Source organism: Schistocerca serialis, chromosome 5 (assembly GCF_023864345.2).
Source record: "Schistocerca serialis cubense isolate TAMUIC-IGC-003099 chromosome 5, iqSchSeri2.2, whole genome shotgun sequence".
Taxonomy (NCBI): domain Eukaryota; kingdom Metazoa; phylum Arthropoda; class Insecta; order Orthoptera; family Acrididae; genus Schistocerca; species Schistocerca serialis.
The window spans coordinates 57,621,670-57,636,999 of NC_064642.1; the positions used below are offsets into that span (position 1 = coordinate 57,621,670).

The 15,330-nt window shown below is 40.7% G+C and overlaps 1 protein-coding gene across 1 annotated transcript in view; it reads right to left on the reverse strand.

The window, feature by feature from the left end:
- The window catches only part of LOC126481568 (motile sperm domain-containing protein 2-like), a 113,418-nt gene that overhangs the window by 62,553 nt on the left and 35,535 nt on the right, over positions 1-15,330 (reverse strand). The window contains exons 2-4 of the mRNA XM_050105421.1: positions 9,216-9,362; positions 5,173-5,347; positions 3,752-3,915 (exon numbers count right to left, since the gene is read on the reverse strand). Coding sequence (XP_049961378.1) covers positions 3,752-3,915; positions 5,173-5,347; positions 9,216-9,362 — 486 coding nt within the window. The remainder of the gene's footprint in view (positions 1-3,751; positions 3,916-5,172; positions 5,348-9,215; positions 9,363-15,330) is intronic.

Genomic DNA, 15,330 nt, shown 5'->3' on the forward strand with positions numbered 1-15,330 from the left:
TAAAAGTTTTATTTCTGAGATACAAGGGTGTTACTTTTACATAAAGTAGCTTGAGAACAAATATTAAATGTGCACCACATCTAAGTGGAGTAGAGCTGTTTGAAGGGGTAAGCTGTGTTCTGGGGACATGACAGGTGGCAGTGGGTAGGGAAATGGGAGGGGGGGGGGAGAGAGAGAGGCACAGAAGAGAGTGAGGGAAGGCAGGTTTCTGGACTGTGGCCATTCACTACTGTCCTCCACAGATCTGCAAAATGAAGAACGAGCAAGTGAGTCCCCACTAGGTCACAAGAATCAACTACAGGGTGTTTTTCACTATGATGCATTACCTCAGCATCAGATCCCCCAACATATCTTGGAAAATATACTGTAGATGTGTGATAAATGGCTTCACTAAGTGCAGCCCACTGTACAAACAGCAGCAATTCCTGAACAGAAGAAATTATGCTGTCTGAGACTAACACAGTCAACAGTTCAGTAACTTCCTGGTCACTCATTAATTCCCCACTATGTGACTACAATTATGTTACACAACTTTACAATACAATGACAAGACAACAGAAAGGTGCCACATTTACAAATCCAGTCCCTTTGTCACCAATAATCACTGACAACATCACATTTACAAACTGAACACTTATCAGCCACTGTTTATAGAAACAGTTATAAGCTGATGTAACAGCTGAAAATAAGTACTCCCTTAACACACTGAAAATAACTCTACTACATAAACATAAGCTCAATGAAGTTATTTTGTCTACAGAGAGAGAGAGAGAGAGAGAGAGAGAGAGATATATAGGTGAGTGGGGGGGGGAGATATATAGGTGAGTGGGGGGGGGGAGATATATAGGTGAGTGGGGGGGGGGAGATATATAGGTGAGTGGGGGGGGAGATATATAGGTGAGTGGGGGGGGGGGAGATATATAGGTGAGTGGGGGGGGGGGAGATATATAGGTGAGTGGGGGGGGAGATATATAGGTGAGTGGGGGGGGAGATATATAGGTGAGTGGGGGGGGAGATATATAGGTGAGTGGGGGGGGGGAGATATAGGTGAGTGGGGGGGGGGGGGAGATATAGGTGAGTGGGGGGGGAGATATATAGGTGAGTGGGGGGGGGAGATATATAGGTGAGTGGGGGGGGAGAGATATAGGTGAGTGGGGGGGGAGAGATATAGGTGAGTGGGGGGGGGAGATATAGGTGAGTGGGGGGGGGGAGATATATAGGTGAGTGGGGGGGGGAGATATATAGGTGAGTGGGGGGGGAGATATATAGGTGAGTGGGGGGGGGAGATATATAGGTGAGTGGGGGGGGAGATATATAGGTGAGTGGGGGGGGAGATATATAGGTGAGTGGGGGGGGGGGAGATATATAGGTGAGTGGGGGGGGGAGATATATAGGTGAGTGGGGGGGGGGGAGATATATAGGTGAGTGGGGGGGGGGAGATATATAGGTGAGTGGGGGGGGGGAGATATATAGGTGAGTGGGGGGGGGGGAGATATATAGGTGAGTGGGGGGGGGAGATATATAGGTGAGTGGGGGGGGGGAGATATATAGGTGAGTGGGGGGGGGGAGATATATAGGTGAGTGGGGGGGGGGAGATATATAGGTGAGTGGGGGGGGAGATATATAGGTGAGTGGGGGGGGAGATATATAGGTGAGTGGGGGGGGAGATATATAGGTGAGTGGGGGGGGAGATATATAGGTGAGTGGGGGGGGAGATATATAGGTGAGTGGGGGGGAGATATATAGGTGAGTGGGGGGGGAGATATATAGGTGAGTGGGGGGGGAGATATATAGGTGAGTGGGGGGGGAGATATATAGGTGAGTGGGGGGGGAGATATATAGGTGAGTGGGGGGGGGGAGATAGGTGAGTGGGGGTGGGGGTAGATAGGTGAGTGGGGGGGGGGGGGGGGAGAGATAGGTGAGTGGGGGGGGGGGGAGAGATAGGTGAGTGGGGGGGGGGGGAGAGATAGGTGAGTGGGGGGGGGGGAGAGATAGGTGAGTGGGGGGGGGGGGAGAGATAGGTGAGTGGGGGGGGGGGGAGAGATAGGTGAGGGGGGGGGAGATAGGTGAGGGGGGGAGATAGGTGAGGGGGGGGAGATAGGTGAGGGGGGGGAGATAGGTGAGGGGGGGAGATAGGTGAGGGGGGGGAGATAGGTGAGGGGGGGAGATAGGTGAGGGGGGGGAGATAGGTGAGGGGGGGGGAGATAGGTGAGGGGGGGGGAGAGAGAGGTGGGGGGAGAGAGAGGTGGGGGGAGAGAGAGGTGGGGGGAGAGAGAGGTGGGGGGAGAGAGAGGTGGGGGGGGAGAGAGAGGTGGGGGGGAGAGAGAGGTGGGGGGGAGAGAGAGGTGGGGGGGAGAGAAAGGTGGGGGGAGAGAAAGGTGGGGGGAGAGAAAGGTGGGGGGAGAGAAAGGTGGGGGGAGAGAAAGGTGGGGGGAGAGAAAGGTGGGGGGAGAGAAAGGTGGGGGGAGAGAAAGGTGGGGGGAGAGAAAGGTGGGGGGAGAGAAAGGTGGGGGGAGAGAAAGGTGGGGGGAGAGAAAGGTGGGGGGAGAGAAAGGTGGGGGGAGAGAAAGGTGGGGGGAGAGAAAGGTGGGGGGAGAGAAAGGTGGGGGGAGAGAAAGGTGGGGGGAGAGAAAGGTGGGGGGAGAGAAAGGTGGGGGGAGAGAAAGGTGGGGGGAGAGAAAGGTGGGGGGAGAGAAAGGTGGGGGGGGGAGAAAGGTGGGGGGGAGAAAGGTGGGGGGGGAGAAAGGTGGGGGGGAGAAAGGTGGGGGGGAGAAAGGTGGGGGGGAGAAAGGTGGGGGGGGAGAAAGGTGGGGGGGAGAAAGGTGGGGGGGAGAAAGGTGGGGGGGAGAAAGGTGGGGGGAGAAAGGTGGGGGGAGAAAGGTGGGGGGAGAAAGGTGGGGTTAGAAAGGTGGGGGGAGAAAGGTGGGGGGAGAAAGGTGGGGGGAGAAAGGTGGGGGGAGAAAGGTGGGGGGAGAAAGGTGGGGGGAGAAAGGTGGGGGGAGAAAGGTGGGGGGAGAAAGGTGGGGGGAGAAAGGTGGGGGGAGAAAGGTGGGGGGAGAAAGGTGGGGGGAGAAAGGTGGGGGGAGAAAGGTGGGGGGAGAAAGGTGGGGGGTGAAAGGTGGGGGGAGAAAGGTGGGGGGAGGGGGGAGAAACAGGGGGTGAGATTGGGTGTGAGAGAGAATCTACCTGATTGTTGTTCTGTTTGCAGACCTATTAAGGAGGGGAGGCACCACCACAATCCTTCAACCTGCCTTCCCTATTGCTTCTACATCCCCTTTACTGCCAGTTAAAAACCCAAAACTCAATGGACCCCTTAATATGTCACGTAAAAGTGGTACACTTATTTAATATTTGTTCTTGGCCCACTTTATTTAACAAAAAACATTAATTTTATACATGAAAACACTATTTTTAACGATCTACAATTTGTTCATCCTCTGCAACACAAATTTGTCCTTGAGAAAAGCTGAACAGAATTTTTTTTGTAGAAAAGTTAACATAGGCTAGTTTAATTTCATACAGGGAAACACTTTCACTAAAAGCCACGGTTTTCAAGTAAAACAAAACAAGCGACATTCAAATGACCCAGTACTTCCAAATTCACTCTCCAACAGTCAGGTCTTTAAGTATGTCATTCATGGCACCCCCCTCCTACCACTGTACAAACATTTATGACTACACCAATTTTTCCCCTATTTAGGCATCTCTTGTGTTCATTGACTGCACTATAGCACAAAACTGGTTTTCTTACCATTTAAAATCCATGGCATTTCAAATACAATGATGTAATTGAGGAATTCTGGGTAGTAAGATTTAAAGAGCATGATAATGTACTTTACAAGATCCATATCCAAGTTCGATAAACCCGTCTCGGTCATATCGAAAAACACACTTATAGGTTTTCCTTTATCAAGCCTGCAACAAAATACATACGATATTATGGAAGCAATCTCACCCAATACCAATTATACTGACAAACAACATATGAAAAAGTTTTACGGAATCATCATCACATTTAATTTTGATTATCAACACATTTGGTGAGGAGGAAAAAAAAACAAATCCCATTACACTTCAGAAGAGATAACCTAAAGCACTCTGATAATCTTACATTCAACAATGGGCATTACAAATTATCAAAGCTCATTACATCAATGTAAGTTTTTATCTTAAGCAGACTGTATGTCTATTTTGGTCATGTTAGGGTTCTAAGCACTGAAAGTAATAGCGTTTACCTGCTGAAAACGGCTTTGAGTCTTCTGATGTTTGTTATGTATGCCACAACTTTATTTGGAAATAGCCAATACAATGTTTCAGCCAACAGGAGGAATTATAATAGGAAAAAATGAGGTGAAGTCATTGTCAGTGGCTTTCATGTCCATGAACAGTCTTCCACAGTTTCATTCACATTTTAAGTTGTGTGTATAATAGCCATATTGAAGTGTCTAATTACTTCCCAGTCACCCTTGAATTCTATAGAACTTGTCAAATTTGTTTCCTTGTCTTTAGGTATTTACACCAAAATGACAACATTTTAGAAATTTCTAGTACAATTTCATTTACAATGAAACAATTTCTATTTACTCTTATCACTCTTCATTAACTATAGGAAAGAAAACGTGAGGAACATAAATACAAATAACTGCCTACCGTATTAGAACTGTCTGCCATACCGGCACTTGAATTCGGTATCTTTCCTTTCACAGGCAATGTACAAACATTACCCAAAAAAGGCAAAAAATAGAGTTAGAGTAACAGTCTGGCACAAAGTTTAAATCTTCCGTGAAGTTTAAAAAATAGCACATTTTCTGCTGTAGACTGACTGATTCATTCTGGATTTATAGAAGGGTGTAATGTTAAGTGCATTCATGGCCTGTAAATCTATAAAAAAAAATACCAAAGATAGCTTTTTAAGAAAACTAGTCAGCAAGTTATCCAGCTTAATATCTGGGCCGAGTGATCAGTGTAATTTAGCAAAGCAACTACATTTAGAAGAATGAAAAAAAAGAGACATCTAGAAAATACCACAGAATAAATTTTCTTTGCAAGGGGTGTGTGTGTGTGTGTGTGTGTGTGTGTGTGTGTGTGTGTGTGTGTGTGTGTGTGTTTTACTGAAATACATTTTTTCAAACACAAAACTGTATTTTACTGAAGTATGTTTGCTGTCCCTACCTCTGGAGCCTTTCCATCCAATAGACAACACATTTTTTTAATTCTTCATTGTCTCCCTGGCCCTTAACATGTTTCTTGCAGTTGAAGATTAGAAGGGATCTTCCATCAACATCTGTTCCATGAGTGTATACAAACCCACATTCCAGGTAGTCTCTTTTAACAATGTCAGCAATATCTATAAAACACAATTGCTCCAATTCAAACACAGATTTTCTTTAGTAGTGAGACTTATTTTAAAACTGTAGATACAAAACCTGTTTTAGTACAGAGTGGATAACGATCACAGATACACCTGTATGTGCAAATTTTAATAAATAATCACAAAACATTAATATGTTGCACATGAATAATACTGCTCAATAAATGCTGTCCACACACAAGGGTACATCCAACTGTACCAGTTATGGTTTCTTCCCCTTCCATTTACATATGGAGCATGGGAAAAATGATTGATTAAATGCCTCTGTGCGTGCTATAATTAATCTAAACTGTCCTTACAATTGCTATGTCAGCAATACGCAGCGGAGGGTGGGAGGAGGGGAGTTGCAGTATACTCCTAGAGCCATCATTTAAAGATGTTTCTTGAAGCTTTGTAAGTAGGATTTCTCAGGATAGTTTGCATCTGTTTTCAAGAGTGTCAGTCCAATTTCTTCAGCATATCCATGGCACTCTCCTATGGACCAAACAAACCTGTAATCATTCACGCTCCCTTCTCTGTATATTTTCAATATACCCTGTTATTCATTTTGATATGGGTTCCACACACTTGAGCAATATTCTAGAACCAATCAAACAGGTGATTTGAAAGCGATCTACTTTGTAGACACACTTCCACAGTATTCTCCCAATAAATCAAAGCCTACCACCTGCTTTCTCCTGACAGTCTATGTGATCATTCCATATCATATCACTGTAAGTGTTACATCCAGGTATTTGTATGAGTTGCCGGATTCCGGCAGTGACTTACTGATATTACAAGTATAGGATACTACTACTTTTTCGTTTTGTGAAGTGCAAAATTTTACATTTTTGAATATTTAAAGCAAGCTGCCAATCTTTGCACCACTTTGAAGTCTCATCAAGACTTGACTGAATATTTATGCAGCTTCCTTCAGACAGTACTTCACTACAGACAACTACATCATCTGCATAAAGTCTTCGGCTACTATTAATATTGTCTGCAAGAGCATTACTATACAGATAAGCAGCAAGGGTCGCAACACACTTCCCTGGGGCACGCAAGAAGTTACGTCTACATCGGTCAATGACGCTCCATCCTAGATAAAATGCTGTGTCCTCCCTACTAAAAAAATCCTCAATCCAGTCAAAAATTTATCTTCACAACCTGTGTGATCGAACTTTTGATAATAAGCGTAGATGTAGTACTGAGTAGTCAAATGCTTTTTGGAAATCAAGAAATACTGCATCTGCCTGTTGCCTTGACCAAAGCTTTCAGTATATCACGTGAGAAAAGTGAGAGTTGGGGTTCACATGACTGATGTTTTCGGAATCCATGCTGGCTGGCATGGAGGAAGTCACTGTTCAAGATACCTCATTATGTTTAATCTCAAAACATGTTACAAGATGCTACAGCAAATAAATGTCAAGGATATCAGATGATAGCTTTGTGGATCACTTTTACTACCCTTCCTGTAAATAGGTGTGACCCGTACTATCTTCCAATTACTGGACATGGTTTTTTGTTCACAGGATCTACAACAGATTATATTTAAAATAGCGTCTAATGAAGCTCCGAAATCAGTATAGAATCCAATAAGGATTCAATTTGGGCCTGATGCATTGTTCTTGTGAACTTTTATTCAAGTGTTAAAGTTCCTCAGGTAACTGGTGAAAATAACAAGTTCAGCGCTAGCGCTCTAAATCACAATGTAACACTAGCTAGCAGGTAAAAAATATTACAAGTATGCTCTCTTCATTAAAAACTACAGTTATTCGGCAACCTGACATAAAATATTACAAGTTTCACATTGACACACCTAAAGCAGAATTTCTAACACTTGACAGTTGAGGCAGATCACACAAGCACATCTGCTGCCTTTCAGATCATCTTAAGAACTGTCACTTCCCAAGGTGGAGGCTGTCCTTTAATAGATTTTGCTCTGTCATGTGCAAATTCTCAAACACACATTACATTTTTCTTACATCTAGTTCACATACAGCACACCAGTCTGGAACAGAATTATAGTCTGGAACAGAATTATAGTCTGGAACAGAATTATAGCAGCTTTTCAATGATGTCCTTACATTTTTTTTGCTGCTACTCTTAGTTTTTGAAATTTTTACACTTCAATCAGTATGATAGTTTCTATGTGTTAATTTACAGTTAATCAATCAGAAACATAATGAATTCTGGACTAATATAGAAAAACATCTTCGTCTACTCTATTATACTGTTGCTACTTCCATCAATTTACTAGTTATTTGATGTGAAAACCAGGTTCCACATCTCGAATGCACATTCCAGCTTCTGATTCCTAATTCAAAATGTATTACAAGTATAAATGTTCTGTTAGCATGTTTCAATACAGCTCAAGGACTATATGTAGACACTTTAGTCATGAAAACTGCTCAAGACATTTAGGTATTATTTTGAAAATTCACTGCTCTTTACGAAAGTTGCATCTTGAATAATTTAAAAATTATTGGTCGCATCCAGAGCATATTTCAATGTACATTCTCATCTCCAATTTGCACACTTCCTCAATTTTGAGCTATATTGGTTCAGTTTTTATTGACTGTATGTCCATGAAATGAATATTTCAGTTACTGAGTTCCCACATGTCTTCCTACTGTCAAGTGCCCTTGGTTTTCCAAGTCCCACTACCCCTTGTCAGTAATGCACCTTTGCTACCTGCTGTCCTCCTGTTAGCCGTGTTACTTTGCGGGCTCTCGTTTCCACCAATGGCACTGTCCAAGATCATCTACTACATGCTAAGAAGTGGAATACTCACCACCACATTCTGGTTATCGATGTGCCCTGTGGCCCTCACTCTGGTATGCCCCCTAACTGTCAAAACAGGACTCGCACACAATCATACCTGTCTTTAGAGACTCTGCATTTAGCCACATCTGTAATGCCCTCTGAATCTTATTACTGGGGGTCTGGTTTCTATGCAAGTTGTAAATTATCTTTTGCTCTCTGTATTTTATCCCTGCTATCTTCAAAATTTCAAAGCATATGGTAGTCAACACTGTTGAAACATTTCTCTAAATCTACCAATGCTATAAACATAGGTTTTCCTTTATTCACCCTATCTTTTATGATGATTCTTAGGTTCAGTATTGCCTCATATTCCTGTACTTCTCCAGAATCCAAACTGATTCTCCAAGGTTGGTTTCTGCCAGCTTTTCCATTGTTCTGTAAAAAATGTCTCTGTATTTTGCAACTACAACTTAATAAACTGATGGTTCAGTAATATTAACACCTGTCAACACCTGCCTTCTTTTATATTTGAAATATTACAGTCTTTTTAAAGTCTCGTACAATTTGCACATCAGGTGGAATAATTTTGTCATGGCTGGCTTTCTGAAGGATCTCATTAATTCTGAGGGCATGTTGTCTACCTCAGGTGCATTGCTTCCACTTAAGTCTTCCAGAGGTTTGTCAAATTCTTATCTCCAACCTCATATTTATCTATATCCTCTTCTCTTTTATCCCTTATAGACATTCAAAAAAACTGTTGCTGTGCAATGCTGGAAAAATTAAGCGGGGCAAGGTAAAGTGTGCATGTGAGTGTAACTTAATGCGTTATTCAATTGTCAATACTATTAAAAATGTAGATTCCCTCATTTACTACCTGCTTCATAACTCTGAGTATATCAATTATGAATTATCACCAACAAAATGAACAATCACGTTGTACGTCTAGGCAATGTAAGAACAGAGTAAGTCACATAATTTGAATCCACCACCTCAAAGTGCATTCGGACTTGACATGCAACTACGTCAGTCTAACAGTATCTAAACAACACACTGGAAGCAACAAAAGGTATTTGGAGTACACAATGCCTAATTCACTTACCATTAGTCCCATACTTCTTTCTCCAGTCACAAGTGTCCCACAACATGTCAAAAGCAGCATTTTCATTATTATCATTGTGTACAATGAATCGCCTGAGCCAATCATCTGAATTCTTCACACGAGAAATATCCGCAGCATGGAATCCATCTGGAACAAATAATAGCAACTGTGGAAAGAGATAAACAATTATAAATTCTATTTATAGCGTGGTGTATGAAATAATTTGTGTGCATGTTAGAGTGAGTACACAAGTGCAAAAGCCAAAGGGATGAGGAAAGAAGGGGATGACAGCATGAGGGAGACGCAACAGTGGAGGGGGCAAGGATGCAGACAAAAATACAATTAAAAAATAAAGGAACAAAGGGAGGGGGAGACAGCACAACTAAGTCCCTATACTGAGAAAAATATTATACAAGGAATGATATTTGACGTTACATCATGAGAGGAAGATGAAGCGATATCGAGAGTACTGTGAGCTGCGTACAACAACAATATCAAAATGCATATTATAGGGCCTGTCGTTTCTGAGACATTGCACAGTATATCTGAAAATGCTGTCTCTTGGTCCACCCTCTCAGCCTTGATTATTTTATTTGTTTGACTTCTGTCAGGATACTACATTGCCCTACAATTGCAGCCACGTGGAATAGTCCTTACCCTACAGAATTAACTCTGCACCACATGGTGTATTAAAAATGCTGATGAGCTACATCAACCAGAGCAACATAGTCCATTAAAATACAAGCAACAGCAAACATGGTTATCAGAGAATCAGTCTTGCTCAACTGTCACTACTTATGAAACTATAGCATAACCTACTGAAACTTTTTCAGTTCAGAACACTTTTTTTCCCACTTATTTACGGTCACTGTCATTTTTTGTGAAAGGAATGTATGCTCTCAATGCTGGTTATTTGTTTGCTCTATGCTTTATTGCGTACAGGAGTACACCAACATTGTTCACGAAAAGGGACATGTCTCCCCACTTGTGCTTCAGTTTTCACACTTTACAACATCTGACTCTTACTGTTAATTTGACAGCTTTCTAATTCCTGTTAAATGACTAACTTTATACAAAGCAGCTGCAGCATCCAACAATTGTCATAATAATGTATGCCTGATAATATAAATGCAATTGGCAAGTTGGTTTCCACACCTGGATTCTTCTTACCATCTTCAACTTATCTTCTCTATTACATACTGACATGATATGAAAAAAAACTAAGTGCTTGCAAATTCAGTATCTTGATCAAATGATCACATTGTTTTATCATCAACACTAAAGTAACTGCAGCTCAGTGTGTGCTTCAATGCTAAATCTTTCAACATTTCAACAATACGGTGTGTGTGTGTGTGTGTGTGTGTGTGTGTGTGTTTTTCATATAAGGAGTTTCCTATCTTCCACTTTTCCGAGGATTTTTGTGGATGATGCTGTTGTATAAGAGCCATTATCAGATAGAATTGATAGAAAGATCCAAAGAAAAATAGCACATTTTGTTACAGGCTTATTCAGCAAGCACAAAAGTGTCACAGATGCTCACGCAACTCCAGTGGCAGATGCTACAAGAGAGGCTTTCTGCATCATGGTTTGTTTACTGTTCACGTTCTGATGTAAGGATTGCCAGGCGTATTTTGTAAGTAGGATAGATGGGTGGAAAAGATTTAGGTAAGGTTTTTCTCAGTGCAAGGTGTCTTAGAATTTAACTCTTACCTTTTGGTGACATATATAATTTAACTGCTGTATTTCATTGAGCACTGCAGTGAGAAAGGGTCTCCTTTGAAGTAGGCTAGTTAATCAGTCAGGGAGTAGTTGGTGCATTTACAAAGGGAGATTATTTGTAAGTCAGATGTGATTGGGTGGTGTCTGTGGGTTTCTCATAGTTCCATTCACTTATGGGGTGTAGGAAGAATCAGTGTTTAAATGTCTATGCACAATGTCACTTAAATGCCTCTATGCACTATCCAATTAATCTTACATCATCTTGGCAATTCCTATGGGAGTAATACATTTGAAACTGTAATATATTCACTGATTCCTCTCTGACCACTGTTTTTGAAACTTAGAAGTAGGCTTTCATGGGACAGATGGCATCAATCTTCGTGTCTCTGCCAGCTCAGGTTTTTTAATATCTCAGTGACTCTCCCCCATCAATAAAACAAACCTACACCCATTCTCATTCCCCATCTTTTTATGCAACAATATCCTTAGTTAGTCCTGTTTGGTATGGCTCCCACACTCTTGGGCAATATTCTACTATGAGGTAAGTTAGTGTTCTGAATTATGATCCCCCAAAACTACAAGCCTACAGCAGAATCTTCTCTAAGCCTAAAATACATACTTTTTCAAGGGAACTGGCAGATCAAACCTGGAATAAATGTTTAGAGAAAAAAATGTAGAGACAAAATGTTATAATTTTGTATACTGTCCAAACTGATCTTTTAAGAAGACATTTCCAAAAGTAGCCACTTCAGTAGCAGCAGCAGCAGATAAAGGAAATAAATGGGTAACTTTGACTATTAGAATGTCCTCTAAGAATCTTAAATAGCTCATTTCTTCACAAATACGTTTTAATAATTCAGAGTTTCTAAATTATTATCAAATTTACAGACTGATGTCATTGGGGAAAGTGGCAACCAACAACTATTCAAGTTGGTGTGACTATGAGTCTGGAGATGTACTATCGGACTTCCAGAGAAATATTCACACGATCCCAAAGACAGCAAGGCAGGTAAGTGTGAAAATTATTCTGCAAACAACTTAACAGCTCCTTCAATAAAACTGTTGACAAGAATAGAAAAGAAAATGGAAAATCTGTTAGACAGCAAACACTTTGGTTTTGTGAAAGGAACTGGCAGAAGAGAGGCAGTTATAACATTGTGCTTGATAATGGAAACAAGGGTTTTTAGAAAAATCAAGCAATATGCACAGGGTTTGTCAACCCAAAAAATGTTTGACGATGTAAAATGGTGCACAATGTTCAAAATTCTCTGAATAACAGGTGTAAGCTACAGAGAAAGGATGATAATCTATACTACTACATTACGAAAAGTCTTAGTTTAACATTGTTACCAAATAACTCGGAAAGTTCTTCACCGATATACTTCAAATTTTTACATGATACTGTAATAAACATTTGGACAGATACAGGCTACATATTTTTTAAACAACACAGCACAGGCTCTCTATTAAAACTGGCTATGACAAAAAATACTGTGCTGTAAAAATGTAAGGTTTAATTTTCTTCCTCACAGTCAATTTTAATACTATATTAGATCATTTTAACCATAAATTGTTTCTTTTATATATATTCTCCTTATACAGAATTTCAAACAAAACTTGCATGCATGACAATGTACTGTTCCATTTTATTCCTCACACTTTGTTTTAACAGAAAACAAGAAAGTTGTATTTAGACTTTACAGCTTAAGAGAAGAATACTACTATGGAATCTGAATAGTTCGGAACTTCGTAATCCTACCCATTCACAGAGCAAAACCATGTGAAATACTCTTGCTGGAGCTACTATCCTCAAGATCCAGGAACTGGAGTGGTCTCTTTCACACCACGTATATTAACAATCCCAACCAATATACCCATTCATTTTAACCCTCCTAGTACAACTGGAGTCAATATGACCCCATAAGCACATTTGAAATATCTATCTCCCTTGTTTTCAAAATGATTATTTTCAAAATTTATGACTTAGCTTGTATGCAATGACATTGTTCAGTTTTACATTTACAACACATTAAATTTTATTCATGGACTATGCACTGAGTACCTGCTGACCGCAATATAAATTTTTTGTTTTGTTTCTTGAATGTAACATTATGAAAACAGAATGATGAATGTTACATTGAACAGATGTTATACAAAACACATGTCACAATGAAACTAACATATCCCACTTAATATTTATGCCCACTATTGCCCTTTCTTGCCTCAGTTGTTGCTAGTGTTTTGCCTCAGCGTGTGCAAGAACTACATTATGACTAGAAAACATTTGAGTAGTGCTGAAATACATGCAATTTTGAATGAAGAAGAGGAATTAGGAGTCTGATGACGACGAAGGTGTTTCTGGAGGCAGTGAATTATCTGAAGATTCTGATGAAGATGTTGGGGATTAGGAAACTACTTCCTGAAGTTGCCGACATCTAAAATCAGAATGTTTTCAAATAAGTATATATAATCTACGATATGTTTGCAAAAACTTTAATGATAGTACTAATAATAAATAATAATAAACCCCGTGGAGGCCCGGGAAAAGAATAGGCCTCCGGTGTGTTCTGCCAGTCGTAAAAGGCGACGAAAAGAACAAATCACTAATAGGGCTAACCCCCCTTTTAGTGTGATTAGTTGGTTCAGGACAGAACTAAAGAAGCCTCGGACAAGCGCCTTCATGGTCGGGGACGACGTTTGAACCCTATGCCCGCCCACAATGGTAACGACACTGCTAGCCAACTGGAAAATGATTTAAATCCAAATAGAGGTGTTTTGCAGGATATGCTTCCTGCAACCACCCTAGAAGGAAAACAAAGACAGAGGATGAGATGGTCAAATGAAGTTAATCGACACCTCATGTTCTGTTATTACCAAGCAACAAACCTAGGAACCAACTGAACTGGCTACAGATCACAAGTATACACAACATTTATTATCAGATACCCAGAATTAAAATTTTTAACAGAACAACGACTAGCCGATCAGATCCGTGTAATAATAAAAAATAGCAGGATGCCCCAGTCAGAATTCGAAAACATCAAACAAAAAGTACAACAAATACTGGAACAAAATAATGTGCACTCAGAAGACGAAAAAAATACAGTAATGGACTCAAACATCCCAGAGCAAACAAATAAAGAACAACACGCATCAATTAAACAATCAGAGGGAAACAAAAATCTTAAGACAGTCGCCAGAACAAGCACAAATCGAACATGAAGTGACACACATGTTAGATATAGAAGAAAAATTTCAGCTGACATGTATAGAATACAAAATACAGACATTAGACCATTCTTGCATAGACCACCAAATAACCCACAAGTCGAAACAACAATAACAACTACCAACACAATCATACACAACAAAATAAATGAAAATACAACTATGGAAGAGTTACAACTACAGGTTTATATAGGAGCACTCACTACACTAAATATACACACTAGGCAGAAATCAGAACCAACCAACACACAGAAGAAACCCACAAAACCAGCATGGCAACACAGGCTACAAATCAGAATAGAAAAACTGAGAAAAGACATCGGACAGCTAACACAATTTATAAGAAATTAAATATCAGACAAAAAACAAAAAAGGTTAGGTAAAATCTCACAACAAGAAGCGATAGAGCAATTAGATGAAAAGAAGCAGAAATTACAAGCACTGGCCAAACGACTTCGAAGACAAAAAAAGTGAAAATAGAAGGAAACAAAACCAAACATTCAACACAAACCACAAGAAATTTTATCAGACAATAGATAACACACACATTAAAATAGACAACCCACCAAACATAACAGACATGGAACACTTCTGGACCAACATATGGTCAAACCTGGTACAACATAACAGACATGCACGGTGGATACAACCAGAAATAGACTCATACAAGATGATACCTCAGATGCCTGAAGTGATAATTTTGCAACATGAAAAGTCACCCGAGCAATTAATTGTACGCACAATTGGAAAGCCCCTGGAAAAGATAAAACAGGAAATTTCTGGCTAAAGTAGTTCACCTGAACACATTCACATCTAACTAAATTATTTAACAATATAATAGAAGGAAACATTCCACGTGGGAAAAATTATATATAAGCTTGTGGCTGTATGTGTGGATGGATATGTGCGTGTGCGCTAGTGTATACCTGTCCTTTTTTCCCCCAAAGGTAAGTCTTTCCGCTCCCGGGATTGGAATGACTCCTTACCCTCTCCCTTAAAACCCACCTTCCTTTCGTCTTCCCCTCTCCTTCCCTCTTACCTGATGAGGCAACAGTTTGTTGCGAAAGCTTGAATTTTGTGTGTATGTTTGTGTGTATCGACCTGCCAGCGCTTTCGTTCGGTAAGTCACCTCATCTTTGTTTTTATATATAAATTATTTAACAGTTAC